This window comes from Typopeltis vanoorti, chromosome 7 (assembly GCF_054136105.1).
Source record: "Typopeltis vanoorti isolate ZY-2024b chromosome 7, IOZ_Tvanoo_1.0, whole genome shotgun sequence".
Taxonomy (NCBI): domain Eukaryota; kingdom Metazoa; phylum Arthropoda; class Arachnida; order Uropygi; family Thelyphonidae; genus Typopeltis; species Typopeltis vanoorti.
The window spans coordinates 143,401,390-143,425,938 of NC_143555.1; the positions used below are offsets into that span (position 1 = coordinate 143,401,390).

Sequence of the window (24,549 nt, forward strand, 5' to 3'; positions counted from 1 at the left end):
TGATAATAATAATAATAATACTGCAAATTTCTCATGACTTCTTAGGATAGCATCATAATATTCAAATGCCATGCCTTTGAAGTATGACGCTGCTTGAAGTGAAGGTCTGCTAGTGACTCTGGAACATTGTCTTCTAAAAAAACATTAAATATTTCTATATTCTGGACTTCCAGTCAGAGGATTTCACTTGTTTCCATTTAATTTCTATACACAAAATCAAACATACTTCATATGATCATGTGAATTGATATGACATATCTCTTTTTCATTAGCATGAAAGAAAGATGTCTTATCTTTGAGTTATAAGTAGATCATCATAATAGATATTTCATCAAAATTCAAGAGATTTATGCAATATTTTAAATTATATTTTAGTCATTCTTTAATAAATTAGACATCCATGCTGCATAATGCCGACCGAGTTGGCCTGGTTAGCGTATCTGCTCTCCAGCCAAAAAGCTACATGTTTGAATTCTGGCATGGATATGGATGTTTGTGATTGTAAAAATACTAGTGGTGATGGTGAGCAGTAGATTGGTGTAGATGATGCAGCTCGCTGTAGTTGGTGGATTGAGTGGCGGAGACAGAGTTGTAGAGTAGGTGCCCTCTCTCGATGGTCTTTGGACTCCTTGGAGGTGACACATTATAATAATAATAATCTGATAAAGATTGCCAAAATGAGTTGAAAATATATATTCTTATGACTCACCTACAAAAAAAGGTTGCAAACCTATACTGTTCATATCGTGGGTAGGCTAAAACTTATATATATATATATATATGTATACACAGTCGGGTCTCTTTTTATGCGGTAGATACGTTCCACAGAAAACTGCATATAAAAAATCGCACAAAAAAGACCTAACTTACATTGAAAAATTAGGGATATGTTCCATAATTTTCTAAAACTGCATAAAACCGAAGCAATGAATTAAAATAAACCTAAAATCGCATAAAAAAGTTTATGAAAATTCAGGAAAATAAGAATGCCTAAGTTTGTTTTAAAGCTTTATTCATTTAATTTTATTGAAAAGTAACATTTTTTTTTTACATTTTGTCATCAGAATTATTGTCGCTATTAGACAATATTTGGCAACATTTGCGAACTGGTGCAAAATCACTGTCATCACCAGAAGAGATAGTCAGCATATCAGATCTGTATGGTAAAGGCAATGGTTCTTCACAAACAGAATTAACTTCACCCTTGTTCTATGCTGATTTTTTTCTTCTGACAATGTAATTGGTGATTAAACTTTGCGATGATGATGTCACTCATTTTTTATACAGCTCGCGATATCCAGACATATAATTCTTCAGCCTCACGTTGGAATTTAAAGGCTCATTCAGAATTTGTGTCGTTAACAAGAAAATGATTTTCCAATTTATTGCACAGTTCAAGACCTTCTCGAATTATATTTGCAGTGAGGGGGACAGGTTTTTCTTCTGCTTCACTATCATTTTCTGGATACTTTATACTTTATACGTTTTCTGGATACTGAATACTTTCTTCACAAGTTCATATTGTAGGGTGAAAGTGCTTTTCGAAACCGTAGTGCTGTGATTTTTTAAAAGTAATAGGCCTACAGATTTAAATTTTAATATGAATAAGAGACAAGGGACTTTGTTTAATTTTGGTGTTAAGAAATCTCTTATTGAAGGTGTTTGTGATGCAATAGATAGGGATTCATCCACCTCCAGCCCTACAAAGTGATCTCCAGGATGTACAAAAGGAGGGGAAAACTATCAGCACACAGGAGAAAAAGTCTGCATTCACTCATAAGTACTTATAATAATATTATAAATTTTTGGTGATCAAAATGGGATATGTCAATGAAAATCAGCACAAATTAATTTAATGATGTTTGATTGATGTTTAATTAATTATTAATAATTAATGATCAATTATTGATTAATAATAAAAAGTCAGCTATATTAACAATTAATTATTAATTAATACATTACAAAATAACCAAGGTGTTCCATGAAAATTTCAGGATTTGTGAAGTGTTCCGTCGTAGAAAAAGTTTTGGAAACACTGGATTAACCTATTATCGGAACGGATTCTCCTTCTGTTGACATGCACAGAAGTGTCGAGCGGTCTCGTATTTGAAGTTATGCAGTGCATAACTTCAAATCCGCATAAAAAAGATATGCATAAAAAGAGACCCGAGTGTATGTGTGTGTGTGTGTGTGTGTGTGTGTGTGTGTGTGTGTGTGTGTGTGTGTGTGTGTGTGTATTGTTTACATTTTTATTATAAAACAAGCACCAAACCTTGAAGATTCAGATGACTTCTGAAAACATTGATTCGTCTAGAGAAACATGTGGTGAAGCTATTTGCATGAATAGAAAAATGAGAATTACATTGTGGATTCAGGAAGTTAAAGAGGCAGTTCCGTAACTGCCTCTTTAACTTCCTGAAAAAAGTAAGCTTATCAAAAGTTTCTGGCAAGTAAATCAGCTTGTGCATATAGAAGATACAGAGAAAAATGTAAGAAAGCAAAGCACTGTCATGGGAAAACGTTGGTCAGAACATAGAAAATAAATATTAGGAAGGTGGCACAATATTCTGGAGGTTATTGAGGCTTAGAAATGGAGGAGAATAAAAAGAATCAGAGATGATAAAGGTCACATAAAAACTGAAGATAACAATATTTTAGATGTCTGGAATAACTACTTTGAAAGATTGCTGAATGAAACAAGCAGTGACAGAATGGTAGTAGAAAACACTCATTAGAAATCACATCAGTACTTGAATTAGAAAAAAGCCAAAAAGAACTTCAAATGTGGAATTCAGCTGGAGTTGATTGACCAGAAATGCTTAAATATGGAAGTATGAAAGTATGAAACACTGAGATGTTTACCATCAGCATTGAACTATCTCAGATCATCAATCTATACCTGACAATCCCCTACAATTTGACAACACAGTTGACCTCATCCTAACAAGCTCCCTTTCCAGGTATACCGTGGTTGTCAGTTCTCCTCTTAGTAACTCAGACCACAATCTCACACAAGTCTCTTTTGCCACAGAACCACCTTCACCCACCAGTTCACAGTCTCCTGCCCTTTGACACTGCAAGAATGCCAACTGGAAGGACCTCTGTGACTTCAATGGTCTGATTACTGCTTCAGTTCTTCTGATCCAAACACCTGCTCAGACCAAATAACAGAAATCATTCTGACAGGAATGAAGACTTTCATCCCTTATTCCATTCCAAATTCTCAACCACCATCCAAGCCTTGGTTCTCAAAAAAGCATGCCAATGTTGTAAAAGAAAAAAACTCTGATTACCATGAATGGCTGAAGACCAAAACTCCTGCTGCCTGCTCTGCCTATACTGCAGCTCACAACAGAATCATCACCAAGTCCAAATCAGACTTTGAAAGGGCCAAATGCTGCCAAGTTGCCTCCTGCACAAATGACCACTGGGCAGAAATTCTACCCACTGAGGATTCTGCCATTCTCACATCCGGATGGTAATGTAGTTACCTCACCTAAAGGCAAGGCCAACTTACTGCATCCCTCCACCTTACCTTCAGTAATACTGAGATATCCAAAAACGATCAGATTTCTCTTCTTGGACTGATCTTCACCTCCGATCTTTCCTGGCACAACAACATTTCAACTATACTTTCTGAAGCTGCCAAAAAACGTTTTTGAAAAAGATACTACTTCACAGCTTTATTATACAATGAAACCTGTGGAGAATTCATGACTAAGCAAACACACATAATGACCACAGTAATAAGTTTTAATAAGTAAATGTTTCATCCTAAGTATCTTAGGACATTGTCAGTACAGATAATTCAAACAATACTAGGAATAATATACAGTTAGGGTGCATGCTTACAGTGGAATCCCAATATACGTACAGTAGCGTGTTATAGAATAAAATGAAAATATATGTGTTGAAAGGTTATTTTTCACTTGGTCAGACTATAATAAATTTAGTTTAATCCATTATCCAAGTGTGTGCAAACAAAGTTTGCACCTGAAAGTATCTTCAGGACTGGGGTAAAGTGGTACAACATTGGACAACTCCTTGCAAAGGTGGAGCAAGCTACCAACACTCCTATCTCAGTATCTCCCATAATGCAAAACACGTCTCCTTGCAGACATGTATAATGTTATGCATTATACATGTCTGCTACCCAGGGAAGGGCCACTACCCAGACTAGTTTCAACCTTTATTGAGCTCTCTTCAGTGGGAGCCAGGCCCAAGTGGAGATACCAAGGCAGAAGCATTAGCAAGGTCATCTCCTCCTATAGAAGCAGCCAAACGGTGTGTCACCTTTTTATTAAATTACTCTAGGATTTAGAGAAAGATGTTGAAAAGTTATTTTTCACTTAGTCAGACTATAATAAATTTAGTTTAATCCTTTATCCAAGTGTGTGCAAACAAAGTTTGCGCCTGAAAGTATCTTCAGGACTGGGGTAAAGTGGTACAACACTGGGCAACTCCTTGCAAAGGTGGAGCAAGCTATCAACACTCCTATCTCAGTATCTCCCATAACAAAACACATCTCCTTGCAGATATGTATAATGTTATGCATTAAGGGAATGGCCAGGAGGAGATGACCTTGCTAATGCTTCTGCCTTGGTATCTCCACTCCGGCCTGGCTCCCACTGAAGAGACCTCAATAAAGGTCGAAACTAGTCTGGGTAGTAGTCCTTCCCTTAATGCATAATATTATACATATCCACAAGGAAATGTGTTTTGCATTATGGGAGATACTGAGATAGGAGTGTTGGTATCTTGCTCCACCTTTGCAAGGAGTTGCCTGGTTTTGTACCACTTTACTCCAGTCCTGAAGATACTTTCAGGCGCAAACTTTGTTTGCACACACTTGGATAAAGGATTAAACTAAATTTATTATAGTCTGACCAAGTGAAAAATAACCTTTCAACATCTTTCTCTAAATCCAGAGTAATTTAATAAAAAGGTGACACACTGTTTGGCTGCTCCTACAGGAGGAGATGACCTTGCTAATGCTTCTGCCTTGGTATCTCCACTTGGGCCTGGCTCCCACTGAAGAGACCTCAATAAAGGTCGAAACTAGTCTGGGTAGTGGCCCTTCCCTCAATGCATAATATTATACATATCCACAAGGAGATGTGTTTTGCATTATGGGAGATACTGAGATAGGAGTGTTGGTAGCTTGCTCCACCTCTGCAAGGAGTTGTCTGGTATTGTACCACTTTACCCCAGTCCTGAAGATACTTTCAGGTGCAAACTTTGTTTGCACACACACTTGGATAAAGGATTAAACTAAATTTATTAAAATATATGTGGAGGGGGGGGTATTACATTATAATAAGATAACATATATAAAATTTATTTTACACAATTTTGTATAACAATTTCCCATACTTTAGGAATAGCAAGAATGTCATTACGGTTTAGATTTGGTCTGTGAAGTAGAGCTTCAGCACTTTCTTTATATAAACGTTCATGTTTATATAAAGATCTATGTAGAAGTTTGGTCTTTTCCCAATGAATCCTATGGTTTAGGTTTTCAACTCCATGCTGAGCATTATCAAACCAGATTTCTGCGGTTTGATAAGATGGATATGGTCTTGATGTTCCGAAATACATTTATGAACAGATGATAGATCTGTTTATGAACAGATCTACCATCTGTTACTATGGACAGATCTGTCTATAGTAAGACAGTTTACAGGAGCATGGAACCTCGTACATGCCAGGTAGCATCAGAGGTGAGAATTTGTCTTTAGGAGAAGATAACAAGTTATAGATCTGGTTGATGGGTTTGTAGGTAGTAGCAAGATTATATTTCTTCATAAATTTGAAAGACGTTCAGAGATGCCTTTGACATAAGGTATGGGTATCCGATGGGCTTGTTCATGTCTAGGTTGATGTGTGGGGAAGTAACTGATGATTTTTTGAGTTGTTTTAAGATTGTATCCATTTAGTGTGGCTGTATTTTTGATTATTTCCAATTCTTAGGTTAGAGGTTCTTCAGAGGAGCAGAATCTGTGTGTTCTGGTTACTAATGATTTAATGATGCTAAATTTTTGAGATGGATGAGGAGCAGAAGAATTGTGAATGTAGCGACCTGAAAATGTCGGCTTGCGATAAACAGAAGTGGAGATGGAACCATCTTCTTTTCTTTGGATGTGTAAATTCAGAAAGGCGATACCCTGTGGAGATTCTTTTTCTAGCATAAATTTGATGCGAGGATCAAGAAGGTTTATTTTATTTAGAAACAGATGTAGTTCTTTTTCAGAATGACCCCAGACAGCAAAGACGTCATCAACATATCATAGCCAAATTTTTGGTTTAGATTTAAACATGAAAATTTTTTCTTCAAGGTATTCTAGGTATTTCAGTTTGCTAAGTTTGGTGATAAGGGAGATCCCATTGCTGTTCCTTCCTCTTGCTTGTAAATTTTTTCTTTCCAAGTGAAGTAACTGGACGTAATAACAGATTTGAATAATTCAACAATATCAGACAGAAATTTTTGAGTTAACAAGTCTGCCGTTTCATTATGAGGAATATTAGTGAAGAGGAAGACAATGTCGAAGCTAATTATCATGTCAGTTTCTAACAGTTGAATGTCTTTTATTTTTGCATGAAACTCGGTGGAATTTTTAATTGATGAGGCTGAGTGACCTATGTGAGGACGGAGAAGGTTAGATTAAAATCTTGATAACTTGTAAGTTGGGCTGCTAATAGAATCCATGATGGGTCTGAGTGGAATGTTATTCTTGTGAAGCTTAGGTAAACCGTATATTCTAGGAGGTCTAGCATGGTATGTGCTGAGTTTTTTTATTGTTTATTCATCTAAGGAGGTGGTTTCATCAAGTAACTTGGTGAGTTTCTTGAGCTGTCTTTTTGTAGGATAATGTTTGGCATAAGTATTTTGATCTCAGAGTAGTAAATTCATTTTTCAGTCATATGAATTGGTATTTAGAACCACAGTGGTATTTCCATTGTCGGCTCTGGTGATGATTATGTTTTTATTACGTTTTAAGGAGGTAAGAGCTTTCAATTCTCATGGTGAGATATTTAAGTCAGAAGGTTTGGCATCATAGATTATTTTGGCTATTTCGAAACAAAGTCTGTAGGCTTCATTACTGGAAAGATGGCTGATGTTTCTTTCAATGTTGTGTATAAAATCTAAATATGGAAAGCATTTAGGTGAAATGGCAAACTTATGACCTCTTGCTAGAATGTTTAATTCATCTTCTGTTAGTGAATGGTTAGATAAGTTGAAAACCTATTTTTTTGTCGGTAATTTGTTGGTTTCTTAGATCAATTTAACAAATTAAGGTATTTTTTATGTAGATTAATATTACCTTTATCAAATGCTTTGATCCCCAAATTTTTTGAGACACTAATAATCACTTGTAGCAATTCTTGATTTAATGATATTTGAGAATTCTGCTTCTAATTCTGTAATTTTTAAATTATTTGTTGCCAATTCATGTTTAGAAACTTGTAACTGATTAATCAGTAATGAATGGCTTGCCTTCTGATAGATTTATTTTATGAGTATATTGGTGATTTGATAACTTCCTTTAGTTTAGCAAATGTTGGAATGAGTTTATTGCATCTGCACTTTTTTAAAAAAGAGATTTGGACCAGCACAGAAGATGGACTTACCCTGTTTCAATTGAAGTTTGTCTAGTAAGTCCATCTTCTGTGCTGTCAGTTTCCTGTGAAGGAATAAGACTTTATTACACAATGAAACCTGTGGAGAATTCATGACTAAACCAAACACACATGATAACCACAGTAATAAGTTTTAATAAGTAAATATTTCATCCTAAGTATCTTAGGACATTGTCAGTACAGTTAATTCAAACAATACTAGGAATAACATACAGTTAGGGTGCATGATTACAATGGAATCCCAATACGCGTGCAGTAGCGTGTTATAGAATTGAATTAAAATATATCTGGAGGAGAAAAAAAAATTATATTAAAATCAGATAACATATATAAAAATTATATTACACAATTCTATTTTGTATTTTACAAAATTACACAATCAAATTTACACTAGAAAAAGAATCTCCACAGGGTATCCCCTTTCTGAATTTACACATCCAAAGAAAAGAAGATGGTTCCATCTCCATTTCTGTCTATCTCAAGCCAACATTTTCAGGTTGCTACATTCACAGTTCTTCTGCTCCTCATCCATTTCAAAAATTTGGCATCATTAAATCATTAGTAACCAGAACACACAGATTCTGCTCCTCTGAAGAATCTCTAAACTAAGAATTGGAAATAATCAAAAATACAGCCACACTAAATGGATACAATCTTAAAACAACTCAAAAAATCATCAGTTACTTCCCCACACATCAACCTAGACAAGAACAAGCCCATCGGATTCCCATACCTTATGTCAAAGGCATCTCTGAACGTCTTTCAAAATTATGAAGAAATATAATCTTGCTACTACCTACAAACCCATCAACCATATCTATAGCCCGTTACCTTCTCCTAAAGACAAACTCTCACCTCTGATGCTACCTGGCATGTACGAGATTCCATGCGTCTGTAAACTGTCTTACTATGGACAGATCTGTCCATAGTAACAGCTGGTAGATCTGTTTATGAACAGATCTACCATCTGTTTATAAACGCATTTCGGAACATCAAAACCATATCCATCTTATCAAACCGCAGAAATCTGGTTTGATAATGCTCAGCATGGAGTTGAAAACCTAAACCATAGGATTCATTGGGAAAAGACCAAACTTCTACATAGATCTTTATATAAACATGAACGTTTATATAAAGAAAGTGCTGAAGCTCTACTTCACAGACCAAATCTAAACCGTAATGACGTTCTTGCTATTCCTAAAGTATGGGAAATTGTTATACAGAATTGTGTAAAATAATGTTTATGTATATTATCTTATTTTAATGTAATTTTTCTCCCCTCCAGATATATTTTAATTTTATTCTATAACATGCTACTGCACGTATATTGGGATTCCATTGTAAGCATGCACCCTAACTGTATATTATTCCTAGTATTGTTTGAATTAACTGTACTGACGATGTCCTAAGATACTTAGGATGAAATATTTACTTATTAATTCTTATTACTGTGGTTATTACATGTGTTTGTTTAGTCATTACTTCACAGCTGCTAACACTATACAAAGCCCAAATCTACCCAGCCAGAGGATGAGTCTCAATAGATCTCAGTATGGTGGCTGCTCTTCTAAGCACGACACCCAGACCAGTTCCTAGGTCATCTGTGGACGATAGGATGCAGCTGCCGTATCGTCTCAACGGATTCCTTGATGCTTCCATTCTACTGGCCTCATCACCAGTGTGATGCATCCTCTCTAAGATTGCTCAATTTTATCTAGAAGAGGGCATTCCTGCTAATTAATGATCCTTCTCTCACATACCCATTTCAATTCCCCCCCTCCCTGTCTCACAGATGTTCAGTGCTCTGCTGAATTGGCTACCTCTCCCGCTCTCCTCCAAATTCATTAAAATGAGCCACTGCTAACCAACTCCCTTTTACATTCCATCTTGAAAATCACCAAACCAACTTCACTGCCTCCTCTTTCATTCCATCTATTTCTGTTCTTTTTCCTCTTTCATTCCATCTACTTCTGTTCTTTATAAGCTTCAGCAGTTCAAGCAAAATTTGAGCAGATCCCTCCTTTCTTTTGTTCCTTTTGGCCCACATGTGACACTAATGTGCTATAGGTCTTGTGGCCTTTCATGTGTGGATCAATTATAAAAAAAAAATTTTTTAATGGACTTGTTCATATTTTCACTTTAAAACAACCAAATGAGAAATCATGAGAATATAACGAGTATCTGTATTTAAGTTTTCTAGATCTGGAAAAGGCATATGATAAGGTGCCAAGAGAAAAGCTGTTCAACATGCTAGTTATATGGTATTAATGGACATTATATCAAGCAATAAGTAGTCTGTATTTGAGTTGCAAGTCAGCAGTTAGAATGGAAGGAAGGCTTGATGTTAAGTCAGGTGAGACGATGGTGTACATTATCTCCGCTGTTATTTATTATCTATGTGGATCACATTATGATCCACATAATATCAAAATTGGATATGTTTTTCTCAGCTCTTTACTTTAGGCAGATGATGTTATACTTCTGAATAAATCCAGTACAAATCTTTGGGATTCACTGCCTAAATTGGATAACTGCTATAATAAATTTGATATGAAAATTAGCAATAAAAAGACAATCATCATCATAATTTCCTGGTGTGTATCCCCAAGGGGTGTTCAGGTTACTATGACAGCACTACATCATTAAGTTTACATTATTATTAATCTCCTATCAACAATTTTCCTCCAAATTTATCTATTACTTGTGAGCACTCCGATATTGTGATATCTAACATTTTGTGCTTCTAAAGCATTTCTGACTGAATCAATCCACCTAGACTTTGGTCTTCCTCTGGGTCTCTTTCTCTTTCTTTCTTGCCATCTTGGAATCAAACACCCACTTTGCTAACCTTTCTTCACCCATTCTATTTAAGTGGCCATACTACCTTAGATTAGATCTGCTGACACATTCTTGAATGCTAATAATGTCAAGTTCCTTTCTAATATCTTTATTTTTAATATGATTCTGCCATTGGTTCATTCCCCTAATTTTTCTCAGAACCCTCATATCTGTGGCCTCGAGTCTTTGATCAAGTGCTTTATTTCTAACTCAGCTCTCAGATCCTTAGTCTAAACTGATTTAAACACTATCTTGTATACTTCTAGTTTGTTGTTTTGACTAATTTCTCTCTTATTCCATATAAATCTATTCAGCTGGCTATCCACCATACCACCTTTGTTTATTCTGTTGTCTATTTCCAAATTTTACCTGCCATCTTCACTAAAAACTGTGCCTGAATAACTGAAATATTTTATTTGTTCTATAGGATCTCCATTCAGAATGCAGCTGAAATTTTCTGTGTTACTGCCTATTTTCATAGTTTTGGTCTTTTGATTGCTGATTTTTCATGCCAAATTATGGCCCTCTGGATTATGCAGTGTAGCCACTGCAAAACTTTAATGCCTCCATACTACATGTCTTTCCACATGTCAAGTTTTTGACAGCTTTTTCTACCTCAATTATTAGTATATGTACTCCTCTTTGCATTCCTCTTGAAAATTTTCTAGTATGGTTCTGTCACTGCTTGTTTCATTTAGTCTTTCAAATTAATTACTCCAGACATCTAGAATATCCTTTTCTTCATGTTGAATTGGATTTTAACGGTATTGATGTGAACACAGATTGTTAAGAAAATAACTATTTATTAACTTAAAAGCTAATATTTTGCTGGTATTATATCCAGCATCTTCAGAGCACACAAACAAAGTTTGTTACAATAGCGAGACAACCACAATCCGGTGTAACAGTGGGACTAGTATTAGTAATTGCAGTGTGCAACACAAGACTAAATAAAGTCCTAATTAGGCACCATCTAAGTTATAAAAAAAAAAAAAAAAAAAAAAGCTTTTGTGCAGTACTTTTGTTTTTTTTCAATCGATCCTGTGTGCCGGGTTATCCAAAGCATGGTCTGCCAGATCCTACTTGCATAGCAAAAGTGCCGGATATATTTTTTGTGTTCACTGAGGCGAATGTCCACAGTTCTTCCTGTCTGTCCGTAGTAGGCTCGATGACATGAACAGGGTACTTCATAGACTCTTGGATGTGATAAAGGAATGAATCTGTCCTTAGGTGAACAGATGAGAGTTGCCAATTTCACATAAGGTTTAAATACGGTGCATTGTTGGTGTTTGTTAAGCCCTAGATATCTTTTCAGATGTGCCTTTAATGTATGAGATGGTGATAGTTTTGTTGTAGTCTTCTGTGGTAAATAGTGGGGGGGGGGATTTCTGGGTAGCATTTAGTATTTTATCTATCTTATGGGGATTATAGCCATTGGTCAGGAAGGTGTGATGCAGGTGAGAAAGTTCAGCAGTGAGAGCAATGTCATTGGAACAGATTGCTCTAGCTCTATGGGTTAATGTTTTTAAGATAACATATTGTTGAAAAGGGTGATGGTGTGATTATTTGTGTAAATATCTCCCTGTATAAGTTAAGGGATATTACATCCCATATTGTTTCTTAGCCGAATAAGAAACTCAAAGAGTTTCATGCCGAATATAGAAACTGTATAAAGTTTGGCAATTCTAAGTGTAAGCAAATACCTGGATACTGCAGCAACTGACCCTTTAGGTAGTGCAAGCTGAGGCAACTCATGTCAAAGGTGGAGCAAGTTCCGATCATTATTCTTGATATTTACCCATAATGTGAACTTAGCTCCTAGGAGCTGTATTAATGTTCTACATTATGAGAGAAGGTCACTACCCAGACAGGTTCCACCTTTGACATGAGTTGCCTCAGCTTGCACTATCTAAAGGGTCAGTTGCTGCAGTATCCAGGTATTTGCTGCCAGAATCGCCGAACTTTAAGTTTCTATATTCGGCATGAAGCTCTTTGAGTTTCTTATTCGGCTAAGAAACAATATGGGATGTAATATCCCTTAACTTAAACAAGTTATGTCGCCGACTTGAAGCCTTTGGCTCTTCATATAATTAGTAATCTCCCTGTATGTTTGCATACAGGGAGTTATTCTTATCTTCAGTTTTCATGTCACCTTTATCATCTTTGATTGCTTTTACAGTACTCTTTCCTTTATTTCTATGCTTCTTCAATAGCCTCCAAAACATTGTGCCATTTTCCTGATACTTATTTTCAATATTCTTACCAAAGTTTTCCCGTGACTTTTGTTTAGCTGCAATTTTACACATAGCTGTCTTACATTTTTCTCTTTGTTCTTTTAGGACATGTGCAAACTTATTTGCTAGGAACTTTTGGTATGCTTTCTTCTTTTCCAGGACTGCTTCTTTAACTTCTTATGTCCACCATAGTGTTCTTATTTTTCTATCCTTGCAGACAACTTCACCACATGCCTCCTTAACCGAATCAATCAATGTCTTTTTCTTCAGTGTGCCACTGAGATTCCAAGGTTCAGTTCTTGTTTTCAGTTTCTTTCATTTTTTTTCTTCAATAATGTTTGTATAGTTGAGTCTACAATTTACCTATAAAAGCTGCGCAACTTTAATTATTTTTAAAACTTTCTTACATGTTGTTCTTTTCAATGTGATATCCATTTTTATTCTGCTTAGTACTAAGTAACGGTGAGTTTCAATTTCAAATCCTCTGTACACTCTTTGTATCCTGACTCAGCATAAAGACTTCACTATCAACAATGATGTAGTCAGTGAGACTTTGCTTATTTCTTGTCTTCTCTCCATGTGAACTAGTGCACATCTTTATGTTGAAACATGGTGTTAGTAATGACTAGTCCATGTCCTGAGCAGAAGTACAGTAAATACTTGCCATTATTATTAGCTTTGCCTTTTTCTTCAAATTCTCCCAAAATGTTTCTATATACCTGGTGGGATTCATTTCCTATTCTGCTGTTCAGATCTCCAACATTGACCATATTTTCCATTTTCTTTATGTCAGCTGTCTGTTCTAATGACTCAAAAAATTCCTCCATTTCTTCCTTAGAAGAACCTTCTACAAGACCATAGGTACAAATAAGTTTCATTGTCCACTTCTCCATTTTGAAGTTTGCCCACATAACTCTACTTGAAAGTGCCTTCCAATCAAGAAGTTTATCTTCATGTTTGGTGTTGAATGCTATGGCTATTCCTTCCTTTCCTTGATCATTATTGTCTGAAAATAACATCCTCTGCTTATTATTTAGTAAGATCTTACATGTTTTTGTCTTCTTTGTCTCAGTAATTCCAATTATGTCCACATGGTACTTTGCCAATTCTTCTGCATGTTTGATTTCCTTTCCATTAATACTCCTTATATTGATGGTTCCTATCTTCAGTGCTTCTGATGTTGGGTTTATTCTTCTAGATATTGAGTTGGAGCTTGTTTCACTAGGTGACTTTTCACTGTTCCCTGATGACAACAGTATCATATAAAGACAATGAAAATAGTCAGAAACATTGAAAACATCAACTGCATCCTGAATGGAAAAACCTATAGAACAAGTAAAACATTTCATCTGTTTAGGTACATTTTTTAGTGAAGATTATAAATTAAATATTGAAATAAACAACAAAATTAGTTGATATGATAAGAATTCAAAGAATTCAGCTGAATAAATTTATTGGGAATACAAAATTATTCAAAACACTAAAATAGTTGTATATAATGCAGTGTTCAAACAGTTTTCAATTTTAACTTATTGATATGAGAACTGGGTTAAAAATAAAACACCTGATCAAACACTGGACACCACAGATATGAGAGTTCTTAGAAAGATTAGGGGAGTGAACAGATGGCACTGTCATATTAAAAATGAAGATATTAGAAAAGAACTTGACATTGTTAGCATTCTGGAATGTGTTAGCAAGCTAATCTCAGGTGGTATGGTCACTTAAAAAAGGGAAAGGAAAGGTTAACAAAACAAGGAAGAAGACCCAGAGGAAGGCCAAAATCTAGGTGGTTGATGCATTAAAAAGTGCTTTAGAAGACAAAAATATAAAATTTGATAATATTGAAGTCTTGACAAATAACAGATAAATTTGGAGGAAAATTGTCGTTAGGAAATTAATAAATAATGTATCTTTTTCATGTAGTACTATCATAATATTCTGTACACCCCATGAGGGTACATGTCGTGAACTTGATAATAATGATACATTTTATTTCTACAATGAAATAAAATCAATTTCTGCTTCACAGATAAACATGGAACTTTTTTTTTCAAGCAACTTCTGACCTTCATGTATTTAATTTAATACATTTTATGTGCATTAAACTGTTTTTAAATTATTAACGTGAATATTTTTGAAAAGTCTGCATACTTGTTAACTTCATGTTAATCACATCTGAAATGGTCAATAGGAGTGTATTTAATTTATATTCAAATTAAAAATTAAGCATGTTTTGGGATCAGACATGGAAAGCATACAGAAATTATACTAATTTGGCAGGAATTACAATTTACTACGACTTGTGTGCGTGTGTGTGTGCACGTCCACACATATAAATAAATGCTTCTTTTTTTTAATTAATTTTTGGTTTTTACATTTCTCTCTTCTTATCTGCATATTTCATGAAAACATTTGATATATTTAATTTAATATTCTGTGACTTCCAAGTGTGAGCAAACAAAGTTTGCACCTGAAAGTATCTTCAGGACTGGGGTAAGGTGGTACAACACCAGGACAACTCCTTGCAAAGGTGGAGCAAGCTAACATCCCTCCTATATCAGTATCTCCCATAATGCAAAACACATCTCCTTGCAGATATGTCTAATGTTATGCATTAACAGAAGGGCCACTACCCAGACTAGTTTTGACCTTTATTGAGGTCTCTTCAGTAGGAGCCAGGCCCAAGTGGAGATACCAGCCAGAAGCATTAGCAAGGTCATCTCTACCTATTGGAGTTGCCAAATGGTGTGTCACCATTTTAATAAATTACTCTGGATTTAGAGAAAGATGTTGAAAGTTTATTTTTCACTTGGTTAGAATATAATAATTTAGTTTAATCCTTTATCCAAGTGTGAGCAAACAAAGTTTGCGCCTGAAAGTATCTTCAGGACTGGGGTAAGGCGGTACAACATCAGAGTAATAAATCCAGAGTAATTTATTAAAACGGTGACACACCATTTGGCAACTCCTATAGGTAGAGATGACCTTGCTAATGCTTCTGGCTGGTATCTCCACCTGGGCCTGGCTCCCACTGAAGAGACCTCAATAAAGGTCGAAACTAGTCTGGGTAGTGGCCCTTCTGTTAATGCATAACATTAGACACATCCGCAAGGAGATGTGTTTTGCATTATGGGAGACACTGAAATAGGAGTGATGTTAGCTTGCTCCACCTTTGCAAGGAGTTGCCCTGGTGTTGTACCACTTTACCCCAGTCCGGAAGATACTTTCAGGCGCAAACTTTATTTGCTCACACTTGGATAAAGGATTAAACTCTAAACAAGTGAAAAATAAACTTTCAACATCTTTCTCTAAATCCAGAGTAATTTATTAAAACGGTGACACACCATTTGGCAACTCCTATAGGTAGAGATGACCTTGCTAATGCTTCTGGCTGGTATCTCTCCACCTGGGCCTGGCTCCCACTGAAGAGACCTCAATAAAGGTCGAAACTAGTCTGGGTAGTGGCCCTTCTGTTAATGCATAACATTAGACACATCCACAAGGAGATGTGTTTTGCATTATGGGAGACACTGAGATAGGAGTGATGTTAGCTTGCTCCACCTTTGCAAGGAGTTGCCCTGGTGTTGTACCACTTTACCCCAGTCCGGAAGATACTTTCAGGCGCAAACTTTGTTTGCTCACACTTGGATAAAGGATTAAACTAAATTTATTATACTCTAACCAAGTGAAAAATAAACTTTCAACATCTTTCTCTAAATCCAGAGTAATTTATTAAAACGGTGACACACCATTTTGCAACTCCTATAGGTAGAGATGACCTTGCTAATGCTTCTGGCTGGTATCTCCACTTGGGCCTGTCTCCCACTGAAGAGACCTCAATAAAGGTCAAAACTAGTCTGGGTAGTGGCCCTTCCCTTAATGCATAACATTAGACATATCTGCAAGGAGATGTCTAATTATGCATTAAAGGAGATACTGAGATAGGAGTGATGTTAGCTTGCTCCACCTTTGCAAGGAGTTGTCCTGGTGTTGTACCACCTTACCCCAGTCCTGAATAAACTAAATTTATTATATTCTAACCAAGTGAAAAATAAACTTTCAACATTATGTGACTTCCATTTATGAGCTGTAGTAATTAGTAATGTGGGTGGACTAAAGTTTTTTTTTCAAGTCATTCACAAACATCCTACATCCATGGTGAGACACAAACCAGCAGCACGTTAGTGGAAGGTGAATATCATTGCCTGGGAGCGGCTGCTGTCCTGCTTATTGGAGGTCTGAAGTAGCTTTAAAAAGTTCCATGTTTGGTGTCTAGAGCTGGATTTTCAAACCCTGTAAAAAATATAAAAATACAAAAAAAAACAACTGATTTTTAAAAATTTGAAAAAAACTTTTCATATGTGGGAGTCACAGAAAAAAAGTTGATTTGAAGTGCAGGTGGCTGTGCTTTATGAGATTTGGGTCTTCTTTTAAGATGTTTAAGCTGATGTGTTTGTTTTCACTTCCATAAAGTAATTCATGTCAGTTTTCTTGATAAATCCTAGTGTGCACATCAAAATATTTTATCTAAGTAGGCATTTATTGGGAGAAAGGAGTCACAAGTCACAAATGTGAGAAACAAGTGGAGTCCATTGTTTGAAGCATTTCCAAGTTCTTTACAATCAATGTTTGATATGAATATAAAGATCCTTTTAACTTAGTACTGAAATCTTGTATTGCTGATTGTTTCATGCTTTCATTTTGTGTCTCCAGAAAGAGCCAAGGAAAAAATAAATGTTAAAGAAATTGATCATCAAACTATTCACAACTGTTTAATGATAAAGTATCTTCATTTTGTAAATTGAGCAAATTTCCTACAGCTATGTAGCCATGTGTCTTCAAACCAAAGTGTTACGAATCTTGATTTGTTGCAGTTTGTATGATTTGACAAACATATCATTAAAAAGCTAAAGGCTGTAAATTTTCAAGAAATTTCTTCAAAAATTTTGCAAAATTATAAACTCATTCCTACATATTGTATTTTTTTTTCCAGTGTGAATTCATTTTTATTTGTTTTCTTTCCAGCATTCTTCACTCTTATTTCTAACGTGGCCATAAACCTCATCTGTTTACGAGCATCCCAGCATCTCCATGATCAAATGCTTCTTCATATTTTTCAGGCGCCAATGTCATTTTTTGATACTACACCTTTAGGCAGGATATTAAATCGGTTTTCCAAAGATATCGACACTACTGATATAACTATTCGTTTTAATGTTCGTATGCTGCTTCTCAATGGATTCCGTGCTGTATCATCACTCCTTATCATCATCTTGCAGACACCTCTTTTTTTATCAGCTGTATTTCCACTAGGAATTTTGTACATTCTTTTACAGGTGTGTATGCATGGAAAAACAACTCATTTAATCTTTTTGTAAAGAAGAGTTGCAAGTGTGGATACCATTTTTGTAAAATTGAGAGATTTTGCAAATTTCATAGTACAAAGTGCCATCTTGAAACTAGTGCCATCATGAAACTTAGCTTGGTGACACTACTTCCTGTTTTTTTTTTGTATAAAACTTTCCTTCATTCTGAAAATTCTGGAAAAAATAAGACAATTTCCAGGATTTCTGAAAAATACAGGTAATGGTGGTATATTGAGAGAACAATAATTTTTTTATTATCAAGTGATAAAACACCTTTTTGGAATTGGAGTAATTATTTATATGCATATTTATACATTTTAAAAATTGAATTATACTTACCATCAGTGGTGACTATTTATTACTCATTGAACATAATTTAACATGCTTCACCATCAGAAAACTAAAGGATAAAATATTTTTTTAAATTATAATTAGTTGGTTTTTCTTTTTTAATTTGCAAATGCATCATTCAGAAAAAAAATAATAATGTTTTAAACTTTTATCTCAACAGATTTTATCTTAATATTTAGGAATAAAAAAATAAATAAAATGCATTAGAAAAACAATTGTATTATTTTATCTTAAAATATTTTTAATACTTAAAATATTTAAAACGTTTATCAAAATTTTTAAAATAGAATTCACTAACATAAGTTCTCAACCCTGTTATAAATAAATCTTCATAAAAAAAGCTCTTTCTGATTCAGAAGTTGAAAGAGTGTTCATTGCATTAAATAAATTCATGATATATGAAGTTTTGTCCTCTGCTGTCTCAAATAATAGAAATTCTTGCTACAAATGCTTGTTTAAACTTTGATATTGACTTGCTTAGCACAGTAACGCGGAAACACATTTTTCACTTTCTTCATTAGTGTTCTTAGTAAAATATTGCCAAACAAATGATTTTGTATCAGACATTGAGGGGTTTCAAATAGAATTTTAAAAAAATAATAATAAGGTGGTAATAATAATATACCTCATCATAAGGATGATAGGTGGCAACTAAGAACTGAATATGTGGACAACATTACTAGAATAACAAAGCTTAAATATTACCATTGAGAGTAAAAAAAGTATTATTCTTTATTCAAAAATATTGTAGTTAGTGATAACATAGTCAATAGCTGTTGGGCAGGAAGCCTAAGAATTAAAGCTAAGGCTGGCCAAAAATTTCGATAGAGGGTGCTTCTCATAGAACTTTAGGTTTCCAGTCTGACTTTTTTCACGTGTTTTGTGTTATTACAATTTTAATATTGTATTCCTGTTGATGTCTTTGTGACAGAAACAAAATATTGGAACTATTAAATTTGTGCATAATTATTTCTCTGTGCTGTATTAAACCAAATTATGAGTTGAAACCAGCACTTAATCATAAATACTCAGTTAATTATACACGGGGTAGTCATACTAAGTGGAAACTCCATTTATCCAGGAAACTTAACTGGCTAGCCTTCTTAAAAAGATTCGGGGATACTGGAATTATATCCATCTTTGTTAAATTTAGAATAAAATTTTACTCACCTAAAGATCTTCAAATCCACAGATGTGCTGGCTTTGAGAATGGATTGCTACCACTTGTAGTAATATATCTGCTATTATTGCAACCTTTAACTCTCTCCAAACTAAACTCTTATATATTAGAGAATACTCCAGTATGCCCATACAGAATTTCAAAAATTATCTTTGATCTTTTTCTCACCTGCAAAGTCAGCCTCTTCGAGTTGCTATTGTGAACCTGTAGTCATAAACACTTAATGAGTAGCTATTGCTCATGAAGACCTCATGCTGCATATAGAGTGCCACATCTGCAACTTGACTCTCCAGGCATAGCCAGCAACACCAAGCTTGAAGTAGCTATCATCCTTTTGCAACCATCACTGCCTAAAAAAACTCTCTGACAGCCAGCTCTATGCTCTCTGTAAATTATGCAGAGACAATAGCATAATCACTAAGGATGATAAGGGTGATGCTACTGTGGTCCTCGGTGCCAGTGATTATACTTGGAAAATGAACGTGTTGCTCAGAGTACACATTACTTATAAACTGCTGTGTCACCATGTCTTGTCCTCCTGAAGTAGCTAAAAAAAACTCAAATCTTTTACAGATCTAATTTTCAAATCTAATACAAAATTTAATTGTAAATAATAATGTTATTATTCAGTACAAGTCAGCAGGATTGCCTAACTAAATTGAATGACTGACGTAATAAATTTGGTATGAAAATCAGCAATAAAATCACAAGAAAATGAAATTAGTCAGAAACATCGAAAACATCTAACATAATGAATGAAGAACCTGTAGAACGTTTAAAGTAAAGCATTTCAACTATTTAGGCCAGAGGTCTTTAACACATGACCCGCTGGCCATTTTGAAAAAATAACTACTTAACATTAAAATGCGATTAAATCAAAATTAATTTCAATGAAGCCCGTGGACCACTAAGCTATACTGCGGTATTTAGAACTGTAAGATGCTTTCCAGATTCACAAGGAATGCTGTGCATTTGATACTTTACATAAAATCTTATAAAAATAAAAGTAATATTAAATAGACATGCTTCTTCAGCCATCTACCAGTGCCAAGCGTACTAGTACTAACGTCGCGGGTAGATGGCTGAAGCAGTAGTTTGTTCGAGTTCGCTGTCTAGTGCCCTCCAGATACATCTTGAAGAACAATTTGTACTTTTTTGTGCTGCTCAATGATAAGCCAGTCTGTTTAGTTTGTCGTGAGTCAGTATTATGTCAGTATCAAAAGAATACAATATAAAACGACACTATGAGACAAAGCATGCATCCAATTTCGATCACCTTCAAGGACAGCTTCTTGTGGACAAAGTGAATCATCTCCAAATTGATTTAAAATGCCAGCAGGGTACGTTTAAAAGGCAGAGGGAGGAGAACGAAGCATGAATCAAAATAAGTTATGTAATAGCTGAAAAAATTGCTAAAAAATCAAAAACTTTCTTGGATGGCAAGTTTGTGAAAGAGTGTCTCATCACTGCTGGAGATATTCTCTGCCCAAATAATAAAGAAGTGTTTAAAAAATGAAGTTTGTCTAGGGCAACTGTAGCACGACGTGTCGAAGAACTTGCTAGTGACATTGAAGGAACTTTTTAAAAAAATGGTCATCTGAAATTACATCATATTCACTTGCTTTAGATGAGAGCACAGATGTGAAGGATACAGCACAACTGGCTATCTTTGTCCGTGACATTGATCAACAATTCAATGTGACAAAAGAACTGCTAGCGCTTTGCCTATGAAGGGAACGACGAAAGGCACTGATATTCTTGAAGGCGCCAAGAAAACACTCCAGCTTTTTGACCTCAGCTTAACCAACCTCGAGGATGTGGTAACTGATGGTGCCCCTGCTATGGTGGGAAAGAATGAAGGATTTGTTGGGCTGCTATGGAAAGAACCAGAACCAGAAGGAAAAGATTTCATCCATTACCACTGTTTAATCCACCAGGAGAATTTATGTACGAAAACTATTGGATTTGAGAATGTCATGAAAGTTATTGTGATTGTCGTCAACATTATTAGGGCAAGAGGATTGAATCATTGTCAATTCCAAGAGTTTTTGACCAAAGAGTGTAAAGCAGATCAAGGCGATGTGGTTTGTTATAGTGATGTGCATTGGTTGAGCAGAGGGAAGGTTCTTAAAAAAAAGTCTTTGACTTAAGGAGTGAAATACAGCAGTTCATGCAAACCGAGGGGAATCTGATTGCGGAATTTAACAATCTGAAGTGGATGACAGACTTTGCCTTTGTGACCGACATCTCATTGCATATGAATGACCTAAATACGCGACTACAATCCAAAGATCAACTGGTGTACACTCTGTTTGATCACATCAAAACTTTTGTTGGCCAAGCTCAAACTTTGGGAGGCACAACTTGCAAAAAAAAGACTTAACTCATTTTCAGCTTCTCACTGAGTCCAACTGTTCGTCTCTTGATGAATATGCTACAAAATTAGCCATGTTGCAAAGAGTTCGAAGAGAGATTTAGTGATTTTCGTAACTAACGGTCTTCTTTAGATTTATTTTCAATGTCATTCAGTGTCAATGCTGCCGAAATGCCAGGCTCAGTACAAATGGAGCTGCTCGAACTCCAAAACTTCTTGAGAGAAAAATTATTTATTGTGCCCTTGCTTACATTTTACAAAGACTACATTTCTGAGGATGTATTCCCTAATTTTCCCCGGGCATGCTTTGAAGATGTGCGCTTTGTTAGGAAGCACATACTTATGTGAGCAGTTCTTCTCCAGAATGAAGCATGTGAAGTCCAGGACAAGAACTCAGATTATGGACCAACATCTCGAATATTCTGCATGTAGTGACTTTTAACTTTAATGCCAACATCAACAAGCTGGTCAAGGAAAAGCATTGCCAAGCTTCCCATTGACATTGTAAAAAATGAATGTTTTCTTCATTAAATAATCTTTTGTCAATACATCGATTGTATTTACTTATCACGAACCCGACTCCTACCTGCACTCTTAAAGCTGAGTTTGTTATTTTTTATAGGATTTTATGTGAAGTATCAAATGCACAGCATTCTTTGTGAATCTGGAAAGCATCTTATAATTCTGAATACCACAGTATAAGCTTAGTGGCCCGGAGGCTTAATTGAAATTTTTAATGCGGCTCGCACTGTCTGAAAGGTTGAAGACCCCTGATTTAGGCTGTACGTTATAAAGATAGCAAATAAAGTACAGAAATATACAACAAAATTAGCAAAACTGGTATGGTAGGAAGTCAACTGAATAAATTTGTTAAATTAATGATGCCAAGAAGATTAGGGTTGACTTAAAACAACAGGAGAGACCTGTCTAAAATCTGGATGGGTGGATATATGTCCATAGGAACAAAGTGATTATTTTGGATGCAGCCTGTTTTTCCAACAGCAACTTATGAATGTGATACTTGGAACCTAAAGATGTCTGATAGGAAAATGATAGCCACTTTCAAGATGTGGTGTTACATAAAGGCTGAGGATCATACTGAAAGGCAGGCAAATGGATGGGTGCTAGAAAGGATCAGTAGAACTTTAAGACTCCTTAATGATATTGACAGAAGAAAGTTGAAATACTTTGTACACAGTGAAAGGAAGACTTTTCAAAACAGTAATGGAAGTTAAGTCTGCACGGTTAACCTAGTGGCTTTGCGCTTCGCAACCATATGCTTGGGGAAGGAGTGTCCTAGGTTCGATTCCCGTCGGTGACGTGAGGAGCTGAAGGATCTTCCTCAGCCATAGCCAAGTTAGCCGGTCTTGGGTGCGGGCAGTAGGGTTTTTTCTGCCAGTTTATCTGGTGTTTTTCATCCTGCAAGCAGGCAAACCGGCCCCTTGAACACACAGGGATACAGCCAAGAATACCTTGAGGCATAGGAGTGACCATTCTATCCTCGTATTTCGGTTACGAAATCCAAGCATGCTTGGAAGGTTGTGGGCCTTAAAGGCCTGTTAAAGCCATTGGGATAGATAGAATGGAAGTTAAAGTTCCTGGAAAAGGAGGATGGGGTAGACTGTCATTGAGATGGATGAATGGTGTGTGTCTGGAGTGACTGATCTTCAGAGAGTTGAAGCCTCCAGAAAAATATACAACAGGACCACCTGGCAAGGACTGGTATGGCACATCACTGAGAAACACAGTGACCATATGGCATCTGATGATGTCCAATGAATAGATGGGATGGCTGAAGAAACTGTATTCTTGTTTAATCCTTTATCCACATGTAATGAACACACACCACTTTTAGGTGTGTATAATGCTATGCATTATGGGAAGGGTCACTATGCAGACTGGTTTCGACCTTTATTGAGGTACTGTTAAGATGCAGGGTACCTCTCTCTCTCTCATCTTACCAAGGCCCTATAAAGAGACTCTGTAGCACTCCACTAGTCACAGGCGTTCTCTTCTATGCATTATGGGATACTAAGGTGATTAATATGAAGTCGCTAGCCTCTATATACCTAGTCTTGTTGATACTTATATTCAAACTTTGTTTGCTTATACTTGGATAACAGATTAAACAAGAATATAATTTCTTGGCTTCTTTAATTTAATTTATAACCAAGTGAAAAAAAGCTTTCTACAGTGAATAAATTTATATGGAGTAAGAGAGAAATTAGTTATTACACTAAGCTATCTGTATTATAAGATAGTGTTCAAACCAATTTTAAATTATGAATCTGAGAGCTGTGTTAGAAATAAAACACTCGGTCAAAGACTGAAGGCCACAAATATGAGAGTTCTCAGAAAGATTGAAGGAGTGAATGGATAGCATCGATGGCAGAATCATATTAAAAATAAGGATATTAGGAAAGAACTTGATGTTGTGTGCATTAAGGAATATGTTAGTAGAGCTAATCTCAGATGATAATGATTACTTAAACAGAATGAGTGAGGAAATCTAAGCAAAACAAGTGCTTTTTGCCAGAATGGTAAGATAGAAGACCCTAAGGAAAA

General features: G+C 35.5%; 1 protein-coding gene across 1 annotated transcript in view; it reads left to right on the plus strand.

The window, feature by feature from the left end:
• Positions 1–24,549, plus strand: part of LOC150105146 (multidrug resistance-associated protein 1-like) — a 475,014-nt gene that overhangs the window by 347,867 nt on the left and 102,598 nt on the right. The window contains exon 21 of the mRNA XM_090396181.1: positions 17,739–18,049. Coding sequence (XP_090252307.1) covers positions 17,739–18,049 — 311 coding nt within the window. The remainder of the gene's footprint in view (positions 1–17,738; positions 18,050–24,549) is intronic.